The sequence below is a fragment of the Drosophila virilis genome, chromosome 3, assembly GCF_030788295.1.
Source record: "Drosophila virilis strain 15010-1051.87 chromosome 3, Dvir_AGI_RSII-ME, whole genome shotgun sequence".
NCBI lineage: Eukaryota > Metazoa > Arthropoda > Insecta > Diptera > Drosophilidae > Drosophila > Drosophila virilis.
The window spans coordinates 22,604,849-22,626,145 of record NC_091545.1 but is presented as its reverse complement, the minus strand read 5'-3'; the positions used below and the strand labels follow the sequence as shown (position 1 = coordinate 22,626,145).

The 21,297-nt window shown below is 45.8% G+C and overlaps 5 protein-coding genes across 12 annotated transcripts; 2 read left to right on the top strand and 3 right to left on the bottom strand.

The window, feature by feature from the left end:
* Nucleotides 1-4,859: 4,859 nt before the first annotated feature.
* On the bottom strand, nt 4,860-7,424 carry Ilk (integrin linked kinase). The gene is made up of 6 exons (XM_002048242.4): nt 7,307-7,424; nt 7,152-7,247; nt 6,634-6,799; nt 6,175-6,576; nt 5,963-6,106; nt 4,860-5,902 (listed from the first exon to the last, which is right to left on the bottom strand). The coding sequence occupies exons 2-6, from the start codon at nt 7,238-7,240 to the stop codon at nt 5,342-5,344; spliced, it is 1,362 nt and encodes a 453-aa protein (XP_002048278.1). The 5' UTR covers nt 7,241-7,247; nt 7,307-7,424; the 3' UTR covers nt 4,860-5,341.
* A 71-nt stretch (nt 7,425-7,495) lies between these two features.
* Nucleotides 7,496-8,225, top strand: Trmt112 (tRNA methyltransferase subunit 11-2). The gene is made up of 3 exons (XM_002048241.4): nt 7,496-7,688; nt 7,750-7,851; nt 7,920-8,225. The coding sequence occupies exons 1-3, from the start codon at nt 7,611-7,613 to the stop codon at nt 8,112-8,114; spliced, it is 375 nt and encodes a 124-aa protein (XP_002048277.1). The 5' UTR covers nt 7,496-7,610; the 3' UTR covers nt 8,115-8,225.
* A 49-nt stretch (nt 8,226-8,274) lies between these two features.
* Nucleotides 8,275-13,652, bottom strand: LOC6623230 (probable serine/threonine-protein kinase DDB_G0267686). Of its 6 annotated transcripts, none has more exons than XM_015176022.3 (10): nt 13,085-13,652; nt 11,928-12,042; nt 11,704-11,784; nt 11,452-11,627; nt 10,904-11,269; nt 9,911-10,164; nt 9,632-9,854; nt 8,989-9,396; nt 8,608-8,742; nt 8,275-8,550 (listed from the first exon to the last, which is right to left on the bottom strand). In XM_015176022.3, exons 1-10 carry the CDS (start codon nt 13,165-13,167, stop codon nt 8,346-8,348), a joined length of 2,046 nt encoding a protein of 681 aa, XP_015031508.1. In that variant the 5' UTR covers nt 13,168-13,652; the 3' UTR covers nt 8,275-8,345. The 6 variants fall into 6 exon arrangements, with proteins under 6 accessions (XP_015031508.1, XP_002048276.1, XP_015031504.1 ...); XM_002048240.4 differs by having other exon boundaries at nt 11,704-11,868; nt 13,085-13,650; XM_015176018.3 differs by lacking the exon at nt 10,904-11,269 and having other exon boundaries at nt 11,704-11,868; nt 13,085-13,581.
* A 103-nt stretch (nt 13,653-13,755) lies between these two features.
* On the top strand, nt 13,756-16,441 carry LOC6624618 (dynein regulatory complex subunit 2). Its single transcript, XM_002048239.4, has 3 exons — nt 13,756-14,011; nt 14,075-14,950; nt 15,007-16,441. Exons 1-3 carry the CDS (start codon nt 13,832-13,834, stop codon nt 15,559-15,561), a joined length of 1,611 nt encoding a protein of 536 aa, XP_002048275.1. The 5' UTR covers nt 13,756-13,831; the 3' UTR covers nt 15,562-16,441.
* LOC6623930 (uncharacterized oxidoreductase YjmC) lies at nt 16,273-21,171 on the bottom strand. Of its 3 annotated transcripts, none has more exons than XM_015176017.3 (3): nt 20,979-21,171; nt 16,704-17,659; nt 16,273-16,637 (listed from the first exon to the last, which is right to left on the bottom strand). In XM_015176017.3, exons 1-3 carry the CDS (start codon nt 21,169-21,171, stop codon nt 16,479-16,481), a joined length of 1,308 nt encoding a protein of 435 aa, XP_015031503.1. In that variant the 3' UTR covers nt 16,273-16,478. The 3 variants fall into 3 exon arrangements, with proteins under 3 accessions (XP_015031503.1, XP_015031502.1, XP_070064735.1); XM_015176016.3 differs by lacking the exon at nt 20,979-21,171 and adding an exon at nt 19,426-19,604; XM_070208634.1 differs by lacking the exon at nt 20,979-21,171 and adding an exon at nt 17,717-17,774.
* Between the last annotated feature and the right edge of the window lie 126 nt (nt 21,172-21,297).

Below are 21,297 nucleotides of genomic sequence, written 5' to 3'. Positions count from 1 at the left end.
ACAAAGCCCAAACAGACACACAAAAGACATTTTGGGTCGAGCTATGTCGGTGGGCGCTGTGGCAACAGGCGCGGGCTGGGGCGGGGCCGGGCCGGGTGTCAGCCTGAGGCATGTGCAATGTTTGCCTGAATGTCAGCAGCCTCAATAAAATGTTGCGATTTTATGTGCTGCTATTGTTGTTGTTGTTGTTGTTGTCGTTTCTTTCCTGGGTCATGATCTGTTTCGTGAGGAAAACCGGCCAGCTATAAATAACAGAGCCGGAGCGCGGTAAGAAAAAAAACCCAAAAGATATTCAAGCAAAGTGTAACAAACGTTTTGCATGCCCCCGAACAAAACGTGCTAAGAAGCAGGGTATATTAGTTGGTGGGCCTTTGCTCTATTTTCGCTTCCTTCAAAATCGCCTTTCTATGTAATTCTCATGAATTCACCTAATGCTTTGATATTTAAATGGGTCGGCTTGCGAGATCTCAGTTGAACTGTATATGAGAGAAGAGGAGAGCGGTCAAGTGAGAGCAAAAGCGAAGAAAAAGTAAGAGGGAGAGCGAGAATAAGCTCATATAGATTATTTCTAATGATAATAATAGGAGTATTACAATACACTTCAGCAAAAATTGTATTGTCCATCCAGTTTAGGAATTCCTCTGAAAACTTTAGTGCATAATTTAACTAATTTAAGAGTATATTTCCCTTAGAATTGAGTATAATGATAATATTTAAAGTAAAACAGAATGTCACTCACCCAACAAGATGTCACTGGAACCGGAATGCGAGCTCAGCGAAGAGGTCTGTCCATCCGATGGACTTTGGGGTGGATCTCGCAATGGGCTGCTGGGCGTTGTGGGTGGCGTATTGGGGCAACGTTGACTGCCCAAAATTGCAGTTGCAGTTGCAGTCGCTTCGTTGGCTGCGTTTGCTGTGGGCGTGTCAGTGGCTCGGAAATAGCTGCCGAGAACGATTAGCCTGAGAAAGCGAAAGCTTAACTTATTTACAGTATAAAATGTTCAATGGCATATTAAATTGAGTGCCAATATTTAAGCGCAATTAAATGCACTGACCTAGCTAAAAATTTAATATGATTAACGTTTGCCAATTGTCTTGCAACACAAGTCATTTACAAACCGAACCCAGCCCTACCCAACCCATCCGCCTTATTGACATGTACGCGCAAAGCCACGTAATTGATTGGAAAAATTGCCATTCATGTGGCAGTGCAGTGCAGCGGGCGCAGCGAGGCGGGGCAGGCCAACAAGCTGCTCCAGTCGCAAGCAACCCCTAACTGGGAGCCGGCCAACCCACCCAATCTCGACGGGCTGGCATAGTTCTGGGCTCGTTATTGCACGTAATTGGCCATTTTACTCGAAGTCCGACACAGAATTTATTGAATATCATGCGCAGCGGACAGCCACATTGATCGATAGTTTCAATAAAGGATACGCTTTTAACATTTAAGAGGCATTATTTGAATTTGTTTATGGCTTTAAGTTAAATGATTGAGCCTTAAGAAATGTGTGCAGAACTAAAGTTGATTCGTTTTTTAGTAAAATTAATTTAATTTAATTTTGTTTTTTATTTTATTTACATAGATTTCTGAATTTTTTTCCAGTTTTAGCCAATTCACATTGCGTATACGCTATGTTAAGTCCAACTTAATTACGTATACGCACTGTGGTTTGTTCTTTAACTTAAAGTGCGCCATACTTGCTTTGTGGCATCCTTGTGGCAACCGACAGCAGCCATTGCAAATACTGCGTAAACATGGCCAAGTGCCGACTTACAAATACCCTGTAACTTTAGAGCGTAAACCGTACAAATATTGCTTAAAATATGCTAAATAAATTGGAATTCCCACAAATTTTCTACAATTTATAATTTATAAGGCATTTCTAAGAGTTTCAATTTATTTTTATATGATTTATGGAACATTCCTACCAATTCCCATTTATTTTTTACCCTAAGCCATAAGCAAAAAAAAGTCTGTAAATAAATAACTTTTTTGGCTTTTTGTAGATTTTAATTTGATTTAAAACAAATTGATTTTATCAAAATTTTCAGTTGGTTCGAGCCGTGATTCAAATCGAACTGGAGACAAATTTTTAGTGCAGTTGCAAAAAATTTAAATTGTTAATTTTTTAAATAAAGTTGCCTTTCAACTTTTTCTTATTAAATTATTTTTAATCTGAGGGCTGAGTCTGATTCCTGTAACAATGTTAAGTCTGACTTTGTATGCTTTTACGTTTTTCCAATAAAATTTTGTTTTAATGTTGAGAACAATATTTTTTGTATTGTCTTTATAAAGTTGAGTCTCTCGAGCTGGATGTGCCACTTGGTCAACTTTGGTTTGCGGCGCGGCACTTTAAAAATCAATATGAACGCTTTGCATGGCCCATCTCGCAGGACGCGGCCGTTGCAAGCTCTGGCAGATGCCCCAATGCTCGCTGTGTGGCATGCAGCACGTTTGATGTGCTATATGCCTCCGTTGAGCTTTATTGCATTTTTCTTTGTAGCCGAGGCATTTGGCATGCCTCTGGCGCCGCCGCCTGCCCCATCGAACCGACTGTGTGAACGCCCTGCAACCCGCTGACTGTTCGTGCCGCTTGTTGTTGCAAGTTGTCTGTCGTGTAGTTTGCTTTTACAATATTTCCACGTTGTTATGCACTTCACACAAGTGCAGCATCCCAACAAGCACTCAGAGCACAGATTGTTGTTGTTGTGGATGTTGTCACAATATTTTCGCTTTTCGATGCGCTGCTCGAAAGCAGAAAGTGAAATATTTGCTCATGTGGCGTTTTAGTTTCTGCCAAGAACCCGCTTTGTCATCTGCCTGGCTTTTCCTCTGCCTCTGTGTGTGTGTTCGTATGCGTGTGCGTGTTTTCTCTCTGCTGAAATGTGCAAAATTGAACTTTTGATTTATGCATAGGCCCGGGTAAGGGCCACAGGCGCAGGCCATAGAAAAATCTCATCATTTATTATGCGGCCTGGCATCGTTTATTTGATGCGTCGTCGTCTCCTGCTGCCACTTGGTTCATGTCATTTTCACATTTGCACTCATCAACACCCCAATCTCAGCCAGGCGTGGGCGTAGGCATGGGCGTGGCATGCCGGCAAACAAAGCAGCGACAGCAGCGACAGCTGCAACAACAATAGCCGCAGAGCGTTAGCTGCTGCGGCTTTTGCATGCTGCAACGGGGCAGGAAGTAGGTTAGTGGCTCACTCGTCACACGCCAAATGAATGATGTGGAGCAACTGCAGCAGCGGCAGCAGCTGCTCCTGGATGCTGAAAAGTTTGGAATTATGTGAGCACACAGAGCGCGACACAAAAGGCTCGTGACTGCTGCCGCACTCGTGCCTGGGCAATTGTTTTGTTAATTAAAAAAAAAAAAAAAAAGAAATTCACAGGTGTGGCCATACAAAAAAAATGGGGCACACGCTGCCACATGCACAATACATAAATATATATTTAAGCACTTGCCTGGTTTGTTGCTCGTGTTGCTCGTGTTGTTGTTGTTGTTGTTGTTGTTGAGGCTCGTTATGATTCAAACACTTTGAGTTTGAATACTCCATGGATTGCCGGCCCTCAAGGGGGCTGGCCGCTGTTGGTGGCAAGCACTAAAATACATTTAAACAGCTGCTGCCTGTGCGCCGAGGGGTCCAAACACAACAACAACAACAACGAGAGAATCGAAAATAAAAATAAAACACAAAGATCCAATCGTCGGCCGGAAACTTTTATGCGCTGCGCCTAAAAGATGCCATGCAATTTTTTTCTCTGCACTTTCACTGCGGCGAATCGTATTGTTTTTCTTGATATTTTTCCAACTGTTTTTTTGCTTAACTTTTCGTTTTTGTTATTTGAATTATGGGCTAGTCGAAATATTGAAAATTCACTCGTTTTACAACACACTTTGCCCATGTGAGGGATTCGCCATTGCGGAAATGCGGTCGCTGTTTGTTGGTTGCACTCATAACTGGCATATAAAACTGTAAAACTGTAAATCGGCTTTTGGACACTGCAGCGTTGCCCGCTGCCGTTTGGAGACCGAGCGACCAGCCTCTGGGCCGAAAAGCACGACGACAGCGACAGCGACAGCGACTGCGACGACAACGATGATGACGACGACAACAAAATGCAGCAAAAGTTTTTTAAAGCTGCAGCGGCACACACACACACACACGCAGGCACACACACGCACGCAGGCAAAGGATATGCCGTTGAACGAAGAGCGAGCTAGCAAAACAATCACATGGTTTAAGCTCGCCGCAACAACAACAGCAATAGCAGCCGCTACGGCAGCTGCAAATATATAACGGTGCCGCAAAAACATAAACAGAGAGCCGTAGTCAAGCCGACAAAGCGAAGAGGCGAAGAGCGGGAGAGTGAGAGAGAGCGGCAAGCGTAGATTACAAGCTTGTTGTGGTAAGAAAAAAGTGCGGTCATATTTCAAATTGATATTGATTAATTTAATAATAAATTTAAATACTCAAACGTAATGTTTTATAAATGCACGCACATGTGCATAATTCTGAAAAGTTTACATTCTCACAGCTGCGCGCTTACGCCGGCTCTCTCTTTATCTCGCTCTCTCTCTCTCTCTCTCACGCTGCATTGCGCTGCTGCTGCTGCTCTGCCCACGCGCTGCAGCATGGCGTGCACATAATAGAAATCAGGTCAGGGCCGTTTTGCTCACGCTGGCTACCCACCACCACACACAAGCACACAAACACACGCACGCACACACACACAGACACACACTCACACACACACACATGCGCCAAGGCAGCTTTCGTTGTTTTGCTTTTTTAGCGGTAAAAGCTGCAGAGAGCTTGCCCAAAGAATGTTTTGGCACAGCATTTAACGAATTCCCATTTTGTTTATAGGTACACAAATTTCGTTTAATCATTAGTAACAAATATATATGTTGTATAAATACGTACTTTAAAAGCTTAACTGTTAATGTAATATGTAATATTTCAACCTAAACAAATACAAAATCGAGCACCGTCTAAACATTATCAAAATTCATAAGAACGAAACATGAACAGGACACAAAACATAAAGACTACACAGAGAGAAAGAGGAAAGGGAGAGAGTAAAAAATGAAAACTTAAAAGTTTTACCTGTAGAAAATTTTCGAAATGGCGTAAATATACTGCAGATTTTAGGCACTTGCGGTGTCGGTTAGATTCGGTTAAGTCTCAGTAAATAAACACAAAGTAGTTATTAAAATTAGTTGGCAAAACACAAATCCTACGAGCTTTCGTCCTTTCGCTCCACTTTTTAGCTACACACTTTTTGTAAACAGGCACATGTTGGCTTTGTAAAATTTCGTTGCAACGATTTCCACTAATTTTTCACGGCACTGGAGTTCATCTTCTCCAGTATGGGCACAACCATATCAAATTTGGGCCGCTTGCCGGGATCCTCGTTCATGCATATCGATATCAGCTTGGCCATGTGCGACGAGGTGCCGGGCGGTATCTTGACGCGCAAGCCCTCGAGCGCAATCTTCATGCCGCACTCCATGGGCGACCACTCGGCGAAGGGCACCTCACGTGTGGTCAGCTCCCAGATGATCACCGCAAAGCTCCACATATCGGACGCCTCCCAGTTGCGATCGGCTGGCTTTCGCTGCAGCGCCTCCGGCGACATCCATGCGGGCTGATAGATGCGGCCCTTCTCCTGGAACGAAAACTTGGCATCGCCCATATTAATGCGTGCGGTCAGATCATCGTCGATCATGACATGATGACTATTCAGATGATATGTGGGTATAATCCGTTCCAGCGAGTGCAAATAGGCCATGCCGCGTGCAATGTCCAAGGCGAACCTCACGGCCTGGCTGGTGTCCACCACAACGCCCGATGCGCCATGCAGCAGATTGAACAGCGAAGAGCGTGGCATAAACTGCAAATGGAGTGGGTTTTGAGATGGAAATCCAAGCGGTGGCTAACAATCGACACCTACCTGACTGATGACCACCAAATTGGGCGGCGAGTTGCAGGCGCCAATGATGGGCAAAATGTTGGGATGAGAGAAGATGCGCAATTTGGGGAACTCCTCGTTAAAGTCACGCGAGATGCGCGACGTGCACTGCCGCACGACGAGAATCTGTCGGGGGCAAAGCGAACAGCTGGTTAGACAAATGCTGATAAGCCGATAAGCTGCATTCCACCCACCTTGGCTATGACATCGTTCTTTTGCCAGCGGCCGCGCCACGTCTCACCGGAGGGCGTCACCGAAATCTTCGTGTGCAGGTCCAAGTCGCCCATGCTGATGCCCTTGAAGCGCGATAAGGTGGCGTCTCGTGAGCGGGTTTTCATGCCCAGCCAGCTCTGCTCCTTGAAACTGATGACCTTCATCTCCTGGCCGCTCTTCTCGGCCAGATCCTGTATGCGCTTGCCCAGACTGGGCTTGGCCTTGTCGATGGGCGTGTGCCCATCCTTGTTGGCAATGCTCACCAAAGCGCCGGCGCTCAACAGATCCTCGCATATCATGTCGTAGCCCCAGAAGCAAGCATAATGCAGCGGAGTGTTCCCATGCTCATTCACAGCATTCACATCCGAGCGTTCACGCAGCAACTGCAATCAAAACAATTTATAGGGTATTTTAATGTATATCAAATATGAATTACGTACCATTTGCACAACATCGCGATGCCCGTGGGCGGCGGCCAGATGCAGGGGAATGTCATCGCCCATATTGGTGGCATTCACGCGAGCGCCGCGTTGCAGCAGCGTCTCCACAAGCTTGGCATGCCCCTCCTTGGCGACCCAGTGCAACGGGCTGAAGCCATGATCGTCACTGCGAGAGAGAGGGAGTGGGAGTGGGAGAGGGACAGAGAGTGACGAGCACACACACACACACACACACACACACACACACACACACACACACACACACACACACACACACACACACACACACACACACACGCACCCGCAAGCATAAGTTTCGTTTGTATGGGTGCAGGTTGTTTACACAACACAAGAATAAATCATGACGTCACTGCGACGACACTTTCCGTACCAATTGGTTTATGGGCAATGTGTTTTTCAAATATAGCAAATAGCTCACAATTATTTATATTTTCACATAAACCAGTTGGTCTTGTGCGTATTTGTTGTGTTTTAAAAGCATTGCAACTTTTTATTACCCCAAATTCATGTCATGCTCGGTCTCATCCAGCCAGAGGCGCACTTGAATTGAGTTGCCCTCGCGGCACCAGTGGAAAATGTCCTCCATATCTGCACTGCAAATGTTTATTATATACTTTAACAATGTTTAGACCACAAATTGCACTTTAATTACATTTATAAACGTTGTAAGCCCGTAAAATTGCAGCAGTTGTTGCTCTTGCTCTTGTTTTGTGCTGCCGACTGGTCACATCGTTTTGCAGGCAGCGACTAAACGTATCGCTCAACTGTTGTGAACAGCGATAGCAACCTATCGATATTTTTGACAGTGTGACCAACGTATGGCAGCGAACTAACAGCTGTTGCGCCCGCGTTGCCAAGTGAATGCTGAAAACGTGCATTTCGCATACCGCATTTGTTTTTATTTAAATGAACTATAGTATTGTTATTAAATATATTTAATATTTTAAGCATACACCATGAAACTAAGCACATACAATTTTCTAACTTCAATGGCCATCAAGGGCGTCAAGGTTGGCTACCCACTGAAGCTGACGGTAAGCTGCGCTTTAACTTTTATTGATTGTTTCAAGACGAAAATTAAAATCGTTTAATTAGATTAACAAAAAGGACGTGATCGAGAGCGAATTCAATCCGGTGTTCATAGAACGACTGCTGCCCAAGCTGGACTGGTCAGCCGTTTACGGTGCCGCCCAGGTGGTAAGTGAAATGCGCAGCATTGATTCCCAGCCAGAAAATCCATTCTGACATCTTAATTTCTTAACCAGGCGGAACTGGCCGAAGATATACCCGCTGCCCAGCCGGAGAACATAGCCGAGGATGAGCAGCTGCTGCAGAGACTACATCATTTGCTGTTCGAAATCGATGTGCTCGAGGGTCAGCTGGAGTGCCCCGAGACGGGACGCATCTTTCCCATTGCCGACGGCATTCCCAATATGCTGCTGAACGAGGACGAAGTTTAGCCAAAGCTTAAATATAGTCTATAGATAAGTTAGTTTATAAATATTCATGTATTTCAAGCTGCAAAGTTTGTTCATAGAAAACTTGTATGAATAATTGGATTCTGGATGGAATATTTGTGTGTGCTTTTTGAATATGGTATATACGGGAACACATGTAGAGCAAATTGTTTGACGACATATAAAAGCTGAAGTCCAGGGTTTGGCACGCTTGGGTATCTGGCTGCCTTTCGCCTAGTTGCATTTGATGTTGGCGCTCTTGCCCTGCGCATAGATGCTGCCCTTGGCCAGCTCCTTTTTGGCGCCCTTGCACAGCTCCGGATTTCTGCCGGCCGGCTTATAGCCACGCTCGCCGGCCAGCAGGCCCGGATCGGCGCCTTGTGCCGCCTGCTTTGGACTGAGCGTTGTGTTCGGGCCGTTCCAGGTGACGTAATCGGCGCTGTGTATGGGCAACGTATTAAGTATTCAGCCCGACGTATAACTGGGTTTAACTTACAGCAACAGCTTCTCGTCGGCGCCTTTGGCCAGCTGCGCATTGGGTCCCAGCGTGGCCATCCGTGCGATCAGTGACTGGAACTCGTCGGCATCTAAATTGTGCCCATTGTCCAGGTGCGCCGAGTGTTGCCGCTGTCTGCGAGAAAATAAACGAAATGTATACAAAAAAAAATCACTCAGATTTACACACATTTATATATATGTACATATATACACTTCCGGGTAAATGAAAAATGTTTTGCATGCCCAAAAAAAAAAAAACAACAACAACAAAACAGGGAAATGAAAAAGCTGAACACGTGCAGCAAACTCTAACGGACTTTTTCAAAGCATGCGCAACTGTACATAAATAACGGTTAACGGTTAACGGTAACGGGCATACTTCAGTGAATCGGTTTTGGTGCGCGCGCGACTTTCAAATGCCTTCGCTATGGAGCCGGCCGAGGCGGTTGAGGAGCCAATGGATGAATAGCTGCTGGCATTGCTGTTATTGTTGTTGCTGCTGCTGCTGTTGCTGCTGCTGTTGTCGTTGTTGTTGTTGTTGTTGCAGCAACCGGAACGCGCGAGCATATTTTTGGTGGTCAGGCGCTCATAGGGTGTCTGTGCAGGTGAGGCATATGAGTGCGTGGAAGCCCCGGAAATGTTTGCGGCCTTCGGCTCCGACTCCGGCGTGGGCGTGGCCGAATGACTGAGGATGATCTGTGTGGTGGCCGCGGTGGGTGTGATGACATTGATGGATGGCAAATGGCGATGTAGCTTATTTGGCTTGCTGTTGCTGCTGCTGCAGCGGCTGCTCTTCAAGGCGATGATAATGAGGGCAGGTAAGCAAATGTGTGTATATATGTGTGTGTGTGTGTATGTGTTTGTGTGTGTGTGAGGCAGCAACAAAGTATTACGGAGAAAGTAGGCAAAATCGATTAACAAAACGGCTAAAGCAACAGCAGCAAATGCGAGAGGAGGAGCACCGTGCGGGAAGAGCGTGTGCCGCAACACCAACTGGGCTAGCTCAACCTGGCCGTACGCACCTGTGTGTGGCAGCCGCGTCCACCTGGTCCACCGGCAGCGTCAGGGCGCTGTCCGTGCCACTGGACTTGGGCAGCGCGTGCTTCTGGCTGCGCTGCTCGTCCTCGTCCTGCACAATTTGCAGTATTTGCATGGCGCGATCCTCCGCATAGTTGACCGACTCCAGGGCCATCAAGATGATGCGCTCAGCTATCTGTGGATAACGCTCCTTGAGCAGCGCCTCCACTGTAAGAGAGAGGAGCATTAGGATTTTGAAAGGGAACTCAGCAACTGCCGCTCACTGTCTGTCTTCTGCTCGGCGGTGTACTCCTTGGGTCGCAGCGGTATGTGCTGCACGCCCTGCTCGTTGCCCGACTTCTGGTCCGCGTCCAGGTGCGGCGGTCGATTGTTGGGCCTGTGCGGCTGTTGCATGTCGCGCTTGGCATAGCCCAGCGAGATCAGCTTCTCCGAGGCGAACTGCACATTGTTGTCCGCATTGGCCAGAATGTCGAGCAGCAGCATTTCATCCGCCTTGGGGAATATGTTCTTCATGTATCTAGGGGCAGATGAAAACGGGACTTAAAGGCTGCGCGCATAAAAAGCTATGGTGCTTTGTGATTTAGAGAAGCTAGCTTGCAAAATACGAGTCCGAAATTGAAAAAGGAACACCTGCTAAGTTAGTCCAAAAAGTTAATTAACAGAGTGAAGGTAACATTTGGGAGATAATAGGCACAAAGAAGCGAAATAATAAAATAGAAATAATAAAGTAGAAATAATGTCTTTTAACAGTTAACGTTAGCAGAGTGAAGTTAACAGAATGAAGTTAACTTAACAGAAGAGATGCAAACTAAATTAAGAAACGAGAATTGATTCGATAACTAAATAACATATGTTAACATATGATTGACAAATAACATAGATAGTAAGTCTTGTCGTTAACAGATTGACCTTAGCATAACAGCTTACATATAAGCCTAACAGTCGACAATAACATAGCAGCAAATGTTAACAGAAAAGGCCGAAGAACCCAAAGGGGCCCTAAATTCAGTAACTAAATAAAATTTCAATTAACATAACAGATTGGCAACAACAAATTCCCCTTAGCATAACAGCTAACAGATGAAGCTTAACAGTTGACAATAACATAATAGTACATGTTAATAGAAAAGGCCGAATAACACAAAATGCCCTTTCAAAAGCCAACAAATAATTAACAACAAAATGAAAACCGTCAATTTCAATTAGCTAATTGCCTGGCAAGTCAAATCTTTGATCTGAATAACAAAAAAAAGCACCTCAATTTCATTTTGGGCGACGAATGCGGCTTGGGCGAGCTGCGCCACTGCGGCGAGCCGTGCAGGGCGGGCGGCGGCATGATGCCCGCTGCTGCTGCTGCTGCGGCTATGTGCTGTCCGGGGCCGCTTTGCATGCTCATGAGACTACCGAAGCGGCCGCCGGGCAGGGGACTGGCCGTGCGTGACGTAACGGTTATCCGGCTAGCGCCCATGTCCGGGCGACGCGCCGGTGGTGTCATATAGAAAGCGGAATTGCTGTGAAACAAATGCCGCTGGGCGGGCGGCGTCACAAACGGACCGGGCATCGTAACCGGATGCTTCTCCACCTGCAAGGCGCTGATGACGACGGCCTCGCGATTATAGTAGCTGTTAAGGGGGCATTAGTGGCCGGCGGGGGGTGGGTGGTTAGTAAGCATGTGAGTGGGTGCAATAAGCGGCGGCAGCGTGTGTTGAAAGATAGAGATACATTTGTACAGAGCATTAGCCAAAAGGGGATTAACGAGCTCAAAAGGCAGTTGGAGAGAACCAAACAATGAGGCATGTCTCACCGTTTCAATAGCAAGCGTATGTGATTCTCGTCGGCGGTGGGAAACATGTTCTGTATCTTGGTGACCACCGCTTGGCTCTCGCTCTGATGGCTGAACGAGGTCTCCTGGATGGTGGAGCGACGCGACATGTTCGAGGCCAGGCGGGCGCGCTGCAGGGGCAGTGGCGAGGACATTTCCTGCAAATGAGACCAGTTGAAAAAAGAAAAAAAAAAACAAAATCAACAGCTGCGAGCTTTAGTTGGGTCAACCTACCAGTTGGGCGCGCGAGGATGCGGAGAGCAGCGGACTCGTCGACAGATTGTGCAGTGCGGGCTGCTGGCCGCGTTCGCGCTCCTGGAAGGCACGCACTGCGGTCAGATTATTGCTGGGATGGACAACGTGATAGGGTGAACTGTGATGTGAGCTCTGTGCCATGTGCTAATTGAAGGGCTGGATGATTAGATGCCTACCGATGAGTGGTTACAGCCGACACTCACCTGCAGCGGAATGGACTCCGTGGAGCAGCGTTCGTTTTGCAGCTGCTTGTAGCTGTTGCGCCCGGCGCGCGGATCCTCCAGCTGCATGGCCTTGGTCAGATAGTTTATGTAATAGCTGCAAGTGCATAACAAATGACAAACAAACGTTCGTTAAATGGGGTTGATTGTCTGTCCGTCTGGTGGTGAATTTCTTGGCACTCATTTACGTCAAATTGGCACAGGTAAAGGGTGCCTTTAAACAGCGACACGTGCCAAGTAGCTGCCAAAAGGCAGAAGGCAGCAGCTCACATTTGACAGCCAATCTGTGGGCTGTGATTGGTGTGCCGTGGCGTCTCGTCTCCAGCCAAGTGGCCACTTCAGCTCCAACGTATGACAGTCGCTGCTTAATTGCACGGGGTAGCATATCTGGAGGAGCGGCAAGTGGCTGTGGGCAACATGGAGCCTGCTGCGTTGGCCGGAAAATGAGGCCAATTGGCCTGGCGGGTGCTTTGTGCTCGAGTGTTGTCTTTAGCATAATGAATAGCAATTCATGACTTCAAATTTGCATAGCACAATTAAAGCTGCCGCCTGAAATTTTGAATTTTTATGCAGCCCGTTTTTAACTAAGGAAAACTTTATAAGCGCTAGCTTTAGAAATTGTCTACGCCAATGTTTTATATGCCTCTTAAAATGTGAAGTTATTTAAAGACTCCATACATTTATAGTCAAACTTGCTTCAAACTTGCACAATTAAAGGCGCCGCCTCAAAGTATGCTTTAAATTTATATGCAGCCAGATTTTAAACTTGCGTAAAGAAAACTTTTTAAGCGCTTGCTATAGAAATGCTGTACATTTATAGGCTAATGTTTTATACGCCTTTTAAAATGTCGTGCTATTTAAAGACTCTGTACATTTAACGAGCTCAAAGCAATCAATTTGCCGCAACAAGCCGCCATGGCATATTTTTAATAGCCGCCGCCTAAAAGCATGCAACGAAAAATGTTTACATTGTAAACTCGCACTGCAAAACTGTACAGTGTTAGAAAACGACCCCCCGCCCACCCACACAGCCATTCCATCTTGCCCAGACATGCAACATTTCAACGCTCGGTATGCTGGTTTTTTTTTGCATTGCATTGCATGCATAAATATTTATGAGGTTTCTGCTAGCTGCTTACCAGTTGCCCGTCGTCTGATCGTATTTGCAGTCCCAGCCGGGCGGCAGCTTCTGATAGCCATTGGGTGCGCCTGTGTCGCTCATCTTGGCGTCGCAATATTTGAATATTGTTTCTATTTTATTTTCGTTTTATATTTATGGGTATTTAAACGTATATTCGCAGCTTGTTTGCCAACTGTCTGCAACCCCGAAAACTTTGCTGGATCTGCCCTTGCCACTCGAGCTTTGTAGTTGTGCTCCGTGCTCGCTGGGGGTTGTTAGCCACCACCAGGGCGACGCACACACACACACACACACGCGCACACAGACACAACAAGCAAAGTTATTTTTGTTTACAAGGCGCAGCCGGGAAAAAAAAGCAAAACACGCACACACACACACACAGAGAGAAGGAACGGCGTGCCGTTAGTGAGTGGCTTGTTTATGGTCCTTGTAGTCCTTGCTGCTGCTAACGAAACAACCGCGCTTGGCCAGCTCTCGACGTCTACTAACTTGGCTGGCGCAAATGTCGCGGCTCAGCTGCTCCGGAGATGCTGCGCGGGAGCGAGCTTTACGTTTGGCGCCCAGCTCCAGTTCGTGCTCGGCAGTGTTGGCAAACGTCAAACATGTGTAACGGTCCGCAGTGAGCTTTGCCCCGACTGTCACTTGAAGCCCAGCAGTGGGTAGCTTTCGGTACAGTCAGACACAGAGAGAAACAATTGAAATACTTTTATTTTTAGCAAAAATCAATTTTTAAACTCAAAACGAGATGTCGACATTCGTGCCGGAAATACGCATAACGCGTATTACGGAAACGTATCTGGAAGATGCGCTCGAAGAAATGGCGGAGGCGGCAAAGCCACGCCCACCGACCAGGGCGCAGAAAAAGGCGGCGCGAAAAGAGGCAAAGCGCCTGCAGAAAATCGCCGACCAGAAACTGATCATGCGCGTAAGTAGAGCTCCATCTCACTCTCTCGCGAGAGAGTCATGCTAATTGTTGGAACGCCCGCAGCATGATCTGGAGACGGAGCTGGAGCTGGGCAAGCGCATGGATTTGCGCGGCATGGAGGAATGGAACTCCATTGCCGAGCAGATCAAAATAGTTGAGCTGCGCAATGAGATAATCACATGGGGCGAGCGCGCCGAGCGCATTTTTGAGAACAAAAACGATCACATCCAAATGCTGATCGACGATATCGCCCAGACGAATGAGCAGCATGCGCGCAATTATGGCCGCACCGTGGAGCTGATCGATCACATTAGCGAATGCTACCAGGCGATGCTGGAAGGCAACAAGCGCATGTACGAACAGCAGGCCGAGGATCTGCTCAAGGAGTTCTACGACGAGGTGCATCTGCGCACCGAAGAAGTGGAGGCAATGCATACGAACAGCGAGAACATAATCCATGCCTCCAATCTGTTCACGCGCGACCAGCTCAAGGAGGACTATCAAATCTATCTGGAGCAGCGCGATGACAATGTCAACCGCGAGATCGAGCATCGCTTCGACATACGCGATCAGGTTGTCAGCAAAATGAATGACATGCAGCGCCAGCTAAACGAGTTCGTGGATGCCCTGCACAGCACCGAGCTGGATGCCCACAAGTACGAGCGCATCCGTTCGCTGACGGAACGCCAGCAGGCGTTCGTGGAGGAGAGCAAGAAGCTGAACGTTGAGGAGGCCAAGTACAGCATCATGCTGAACGATATACAGAGCGAGACGCTGCGCATCGAGACGCAGAACAATGGGACCATTAACGATTTGCGCCTTGAGTTCGAGTACTTTACGAATGTGCGCAAGAAGATCGAGGATCGGATGCATGCGGATCGCATAACCACGCACGAGAAGCTGCGCATACTCAGCACCGAGTGCTATGAGCTGACCAAGGTACTGTCCACTTTCCACAGACATAATATTCGCATTCAAACCGCCTGCTTTGCCAGAAATTCGAGAAGATCGTGAAGAGCGGCGAGCTGCTGCTCGCGCTGTCCATCACGTGCCGGAAGCTGCAAACGGAGTCCGAGAAGATCATTGTGGGCGGCGAGGTAGTTGAGCCCATCGATGTGGGCCCTATTGATGAAAACTTTACGCTGCAAACGCTGGACATGAAACAGCACGTCGATCTCACCGAGGAGGATCTGGTCATGCTCAATAACGGACTGAAGAACTTTTGGCGCCAACAGGCCGTGGCCCAGGCCCAGAACATGCTGCTGCTGGAGGAGAAGCGCAAGCTGACCGAGGAGAATCAGCGTCACATCGACTTCATCAAGTCGATGAGCAAGACCGACAATGCCGAGGAGCTGCGCTCCGCCATGCACGTCAAACCATGCCTGGAGAAGGTGCCGCTGCTTTTCGATACCCAATGCCGCTTCTTCAAGCTGCGCGTCACCAAGGGCTCGGCAACTGCCGGCAAGGATGCCCAAAGGCAGGCGGTGAACACCATCAAGATGCTGTGCGGCAGCAAATGTAACCTTGATCCCGAAAAGAAAAGCGATTAGCCAAAAGACTCGCCACACTGAAAACTCGTGAAATAAGCGTGGAAATGTAATTCAAAAGTTTGACTAACAGCTATTTATTAGCCCAGCCCTAAGTAACCCAATAGCATAATATATATAATATCAAAGAATCTGGAGTGTAAATCGTTAACTGTTCTCAAATTGAATCTAGAGAAATACGAAAGCAACTAAAACGAGCGAATATTTGTCGCGTGAAACAAGAGTGGAAATGCCTAGTAAAGGGCTACATGCTAGCCTTCATAGTAAATATTATCGAAGAGTCTGGAGTATATATTATTAACTTTTCTCGACTTGGACATTAATCGAATCTAAGCCTTGAATAACCCAATATCACAATATATAATCAAAAAGTCTTGAGCAAATTTCGTAAAATTTTGTCAACTTGGACATTAATCGAATCTAGAGAAAAACCAAACTAAACGAGTGAAATACGAGTGGAAAAGTCTAGTGAAGAGCTACGCCCTTGAATAACCCCATATGACAATATATGTATGTATTATCGGAGTCTGGAGTTAACTAAACTGTTCTCAACTTAGGCACTAATCGAATCTTAGGGCTATTGTCGTTTGAATATTTGGATCGTGAAATAAGCGTGGAAATGTAATTGAAAAGTCTAGTTGTCACTTATCAGCCTTAAATAACTAAATCACCTAATATCGTATATATATAATGTGTATTATCAAAAATTACAAATATAATTCAAGTCTAGTTTTATTAGCTTTGCAAAACAATATCATAACATATATAAAATTTATATATATATATATATCAAAGAGTCTAGGGAGTAAAAGTTAACTGTTCTCAACTTAGGCACTAGTCAAATCCTTTGGTCAAGAAAAATGCAAAAGCAGCTTTAATTTATGGCATATGTGTGTGTTTCCAGATATGATTGATCCGCCTCACTTGAAGCTCAGCGGCTTGATTTTGAGCCTCTCGGCCAGGGCCGCGCAGGTGTTCAGCTGGTTCTCCAGATACTGGATGCCGCCCGCCTCGTCGACGGCCTTCATGTTCCTCGACTCCTTGTCGCCGGCCAGCAGCACGGGCTTATTGGGATCGGTCTATGTGGTTGGGAGAGAAGAGATTGTTAGCCGGAAGTTGTCCGTCCAGCAGCTGGTCAGACTTACCGGCTTGGCGCCGCGCAGACGCGAATTGAAGTCCTGCATGCGCTCCTCGAAATCGGGCGCAAAGCAATTGGGATCGATGGCAACGAAAAGCTGGCCCAGATCGGCGGCTGTGTTGGCGCCCGTGTGCGTCCATTTGCGCACCTGCGTCGAGTACTTGGCGCCGGACATAACGCCGGAGAGTATGTCCACCATGGCGCCCAGGCCGTAGCCCTTGTAGCCAGAGGTTAGCTCGGTGCCGCCCAGCGGCAGCAGGCAGCCGGTGGCGAACGCCAACTTGGCATCGTTGGTCACATTGCCATCGGGATCCTGGGCCCAGCCGTCGGGCAGCGGCGCGCCCTTGCGGTTCTGTATCTCGATCTTGCCCACGGCCACCGCGGTGGTGGCCATGTCCAGCAGAAAGTGATCGCAGTCGCCAGCCGGGGCGCCCAGCGAGAGCGGATTGGTGCCCAGCGCCGCCTCCTTGGCGCCGGTGGGCGCCATCAACGGGGACGTGTTCGTCATGGACATGCCCACCAGGCCATTTTCCATGGCCCTCAGCGCATACCAGCCGGCCATGCCATAATGATTGGAGCCTCTGCTGCAGACCCAGCCAATGCCCACGGTTTTGGCCTTCTTGATGGCCAGATCCATGCAAAAGTTGCCAACCACAGCGCCCAGTCCATTGCAGCCGTCCACCCAGGCCGTTGCCGGGGTTTCCTTGAGCACCTTCGGATCGGCCCCGCCGTTTGTCGAATTAATGGCCAAGTCATTGATGTACATCTCCAGCCGATTCATACCGTGGCTAAAGTGGCCACGATAGTCGGCCGCCACCAGAAGATCGGCCTGGGCACGCGCATGCGCCTCGGGCACCTTCACGGCCTTGAAGCAATCGATCATAAAGCGGCGCGACTCCTCGACAGCGACCAGTTTGGGCGACGACGCACTCAACGACATGTTACGCGATAAGATGGCAAATTCTACAACAACAACAAAATAACCAGTCGAATATCAAAAACAATAAACTTGCCACAGACACAAGTTGAGGGAGTTCCTATGTGCGGCCAGATACGCGGCGACTATGCGACTGTTTCGGCCTGGAGCTGCCCTGGGCGGCATAGCTCTAATTAATCTAGCAAATTCTCAGCGACAGCATAGCGCTAGATCTCTGGAGAGCCCAGTTCAGTTAGAAACAGCAGGCAGGTTGAACGAGAGGGGGGGGGGGGGGGGGGAGAGCGAGAGGGAACGAAGGCGGCAGCTATGTTTATTGTTTTTATTTTTTTTTGCAAAGCCCGAAATTCCTCATATCATATTTGCAAAAGAGAGGGAGAGGGAGAGAGAGTGGGAGAGAGACGACCTCCCGAGCGGGAGCGTGTTTAGGAATACTTATCAGCCCATTCAGTATATATATTTATATATGTATATATATATATATGTATGTGCGTGTGTGCACCTCGATTTATATTGTGTGCCAATGGTTCAGTCAATGATACGGCAGGGTGCGACGTGTTTAAATAGTTTGTTTTTGTATTTTTATAAACTGAAAATGGGTTAGGAACTTTTGTCACATAATGTGTAACAACTTAATGGACTGTATGTTTCACAGAGTAAGCCCAAATAATAGCAGAAAACATCTGTGCAAAGCGTTTGACACATCAGCTCAGATGAGGGTAATACTCGCTCTTAACAAGGACTCTTTTTGAAGTACTTGAAGAGCTCTAAATCTAATACCGAACAGATTATTCAAAAACATTGTTTTTAACAAATAGTTTGAAAATATTGTTGAAATATAAAATAGGTTTTTCTGTAAGAAAAGAATAAGTACTCTAGTACGAGTAAAATAGCCAATAGAATATGTGGGAAAATAATATTAAAAAAATATTATTGAAAACAAATCAAATGAAATTAAAATAAAATAGTTTTTCTAAATAAATGTATGTATATACAAGAATAAGATGAAATATTTCAAAGAAAAGCAAACGAATTCCAAAGTAATTGATTCGTTTCACGAACCTAACCTCACTTATACATATATATAGATATATTTAGACATGTAAAAGTTGGAGTTATCTCGACCTATGTTATATCAGTAAATATATATAGTCGGTTTTTACATCCTTATGAAAGAGTATTAACTAGTCGGCCAGCCGACTAATTGTTTACCTCTCACTACTTGTCTACGCCAAAGGGGGCTCGCAGCACATCCACATGTATATGTACATAAATTTATTATTCCTATGTCTGTACGTATACTTGTGTGTGCGACTGTGTTCGTAGCTGATTTCGATTTCCAGTTTTATTTTGAATTTTCGAGTCTGACGCGTGTGTGGGCCGCGCGAGCTGAATGTGTCTCTCGAGCGTTTTTGTCGTTAATGACCTTGAACTTCACTTGATATCCAGTTGAATGGAGCCCACGCTTCGATGGCGGCTCATAGATGCCATAATTATGAGCTGTGCCGTGCTGGACTGACAAATGATGGGTTGTGCCCAACGCCCGTCCATTGATTAAATGTCTGGCTATAATCACGGAAATGTACGACATCAATTTTGTTTACCGCAGAGTATTTACTTTTACCATGTCTCTCACTTGGCTCAAGTGTTGTTAAGCTGTTTACAAGTGCCACGCCCACTTGAAAAGATAATCTAATGTGAGCCTCAGACAATGAAAGCGAAATTTGTTCAATGTCATAAAAATACAAAGAAGTCTTCAACAAACATCATATTTAACGCCGATAACCCTACAAACCTAATCTTATCAGCCTTATGTTAAGGGGCCTTCTTATCGTCTCCATGGCTGGGTATTCAAACGTTTTCCAACACTGAATTACATGCAGAGGCCGTTGTTAAATTTGATGTGACTAGAGATTCACAATGCTGCACTTGTAATTTTGAAAAAGCCCCAACATTAAGTACACAAATAAATATATATTTATGGGTTTCAGTGTAACCCATTTGTCAGCGCCTGTTTCGATTAGTATGGGAAATTGATTGAACGTTAATTGTAGCCGAACGGGTTTTGGAGCACCGCACAAAAGTGTTGGAGTGTTTAATGCGCTTTCAATTAGGCAATCAAATTGTCATTAGTAATGCTTCGAATTGGAGCAATGGCTGGAACCGAACACAAGACCCAACGACGCCACAATAAATAAACGATTCGAGTATCCGAAACCCGGTTTGACGTTTTATTTTTTTTATTTTTTTTTGTTTAACTTGTATAATTGTCATTTATCTATGTATTTGTTTATACATTTCATTTAGAATAATGCGCATTCCCAGTTCGATAAGTGTTACAAGGTTCTCTCTCTCTCTCTCTCTCTCTCTCTCTAGTTTAGTCAGGCAATTAACAGAATACATGGCTTTTTAGATATATTTATTTTACTAATTTATATGATATGCATATGCATGTGTTCTGGATGAGAATCAAAAGGTTAGTTATCAAGTTTTTATCTGAAATCTATGCTTTTGTCTTGGATAAATATTTCATCGTTCAAAAAATAAGGATATTTTAACCTAACTCAACAATCACAAAATTTAATACTATATCTATTTCGTACAATCCATAAAATGTAGCCCGCAATTCGTATATGAAAATATTTACTGTTTGCAATATTTTCAGTACAACGGGCAATTGTAAGTTAATTGTTTAATTGTCATTAATATGTTTAAAAAACCCAAAGTTCAAATTGAAAACAGTGCTCAAAAGTGTGAAAAACCAGTTTCACGAACCAAACTTTAAGTCAGGGAACCGTTTCGAGCCGTAAACCAACACACAAATAATTTTCTTGCAGCCCTGATCAGAGTTGTTTCTTATCACAAATAATTCCCCTTTAGACAAGAATGCTGAACTAAGACTTATCATAAAATTAATTTCGATACAAGTTAGCGTCGAAACAATTTTTTATTAATTAAAAGCCCGCCTTCTTTTTTTTTTATAAGTGAATTAAAAATGTTTTCAAATGTTAACAGCTGCCACTTGTTGCGTTTTGCTGTTTCGGCAGTTGATTTGCAAAAAGAAAAAACAAAACAAAACAATAAAAGCATTTGTTTTAATTATAAATCTATACATATGTGATTAATATACAAAATATTGTAGAACGCGCGTGGGTGGCATTCACAATTATATATGAGATTCTTGGCAAGGCTTTAAAAAACAGCTGACAGCTTTCGAAATGCCAAACAGGGTTGCCAGCTTCGCTGTCAGAGCGTGAAGAGAAGGAAGCCGGAGATAGGCATATAAATCATAACGCATAGATAATGAACAATTGCACGCGTAATTAGCATAATAAAGTCTCCGCTTACCGCTGTTATTTGCATTGGTTTTTGGCGCTGTTGTTGTTGCAGCTGCGCTGAGACGCCTACATTGCTGTTGTAATTGCAATTGTTGTTGTTGTTGTTGGCGCCTTTGAAGTGTTTGAATAAACCGCCAATTGGCGTTGACGTAGGCGTTGGCAGCGACCGCACGACGCGAGCAGCACAATGTCAACGATGTCATTGCGGCGAATATGGCAAAAAGTTCTAAAGTGCTAAAACAAACAACAAGAACAAGAACACGAATACGAGTACACAACAACAAGAACAAAATACCCAAAACAGAAACTAGTTAAGGCAACGTAAACAG

Excerpts from the sequence above, each read along its gene's own strand:
- Ilk (XM_002048242.4), bottom strand. The coding sequence starts at position 7,240 with ATGGAGGACATTTTCCACTGGTGCCGCGAGGGCAACTCAATTCAAGTG. Across the intron at positions 6,107-6,174 it reads AGAACGATGTCATAGCCAAG|ATTCTCGTCGTGCGGCAGTG; the intron begins GTGGGTGGAATG and ends TGCCCCCGACAG. Across the intron at positions 5,903-5,962 it reads ATTTGGTGGTCATCAGTCAG|TTTATGCCACGCTCTTCGCT; the intron begins GTAGGTGTCGAT and ends CTCCATTTGCAG.
- Trmt112 (XM_002048241.4), top strand. The coding sequence starts at position 7,611 with ATGAAACTAAGCACATACAATTTTCTAACTTCAATGGCCATCAAGGGC. Across the intron at positions 7,689-7,749 it reads GCTACCCACTGAAGCTGACG|ATTAACAAAAAGGACGTGAT; the intron begins GTAAGCTGCGCT and ends TCGTTTAATTAG. Across the intron at positions 7,852-7,919 it reads TTTACGGTGCCGCCCAGGTG|GCGGAACTGGCCGAAGATAT; the intron begins GTAAGTGAAATG and ends TTTCTTAACCAG.
- LOC6623230 (XM_002048240.4), bottom strand. The coding sequence starts at position 13,167 with ATGAGCGACACAGGCGCACCCAATGGCTATCAGAAGCTGCCGCCCGGC. Across the intron at positions 11,869-11,927 it reads CGGAGTCCATTCCGCTGCAG|CACATGGCACAGAGCTCACA; the intron begins GTGAGTGTCGGC and ends CCCTTCAATTAG. Across the intron at positions 10,165-10,903 it reads TCGCCCAAAATGAAATTGAG|ATACATGAAGAACATATTCC; the intron begins GTGCTTTTTTTT and ends ATCTGCCCCTAG.
- LOC6624618 (XM_002048239.4), top strand. The coding sequence starts at position 13,832 with ATGTCGACATTCGTGCCGGAAATACGCATAACGCGTATTACGGAAACG. Across the intron at positions 14,012-14,074 it reads ACCAGAAACTGATCATGCGC|CATGATCTGGAGACGGAGCT; the intron begins GTAAGTAGAGCT and ends GAACGCCCGCAG. Across the intron at positions 14,951-15,006 it reads AGTGCTATGAGCTGACCAAG|AAATTCGAGAAGATCGTGAA; the intron begins GTACTGTCCACT and ends CTGCTTTGCCAG.
- LOC6623930 (XM_015176017.3), bottom strand. The coding sequence starts at position 21,171 with ATGACATCGTTGACATTGTGCTGCTCGCGTCGTGCGGTCGCTGCCAAC. Across the intron at positions 17,660-20,978 it reads AACCAATGCAAATAACAGCG|AATTTGCCATCTTATCGCGT; the intron begins GTAAGCGGAGAC and ends TTGTTGTTGTAG. Across the intron at positions 16,638-16,703 it reads GTCTGCGCGGCGCCAAGCCG|ACCGATCCCAATAAGCCCGT; the intron begins GTAAGTCTGACC and ends CCAACCACATAG.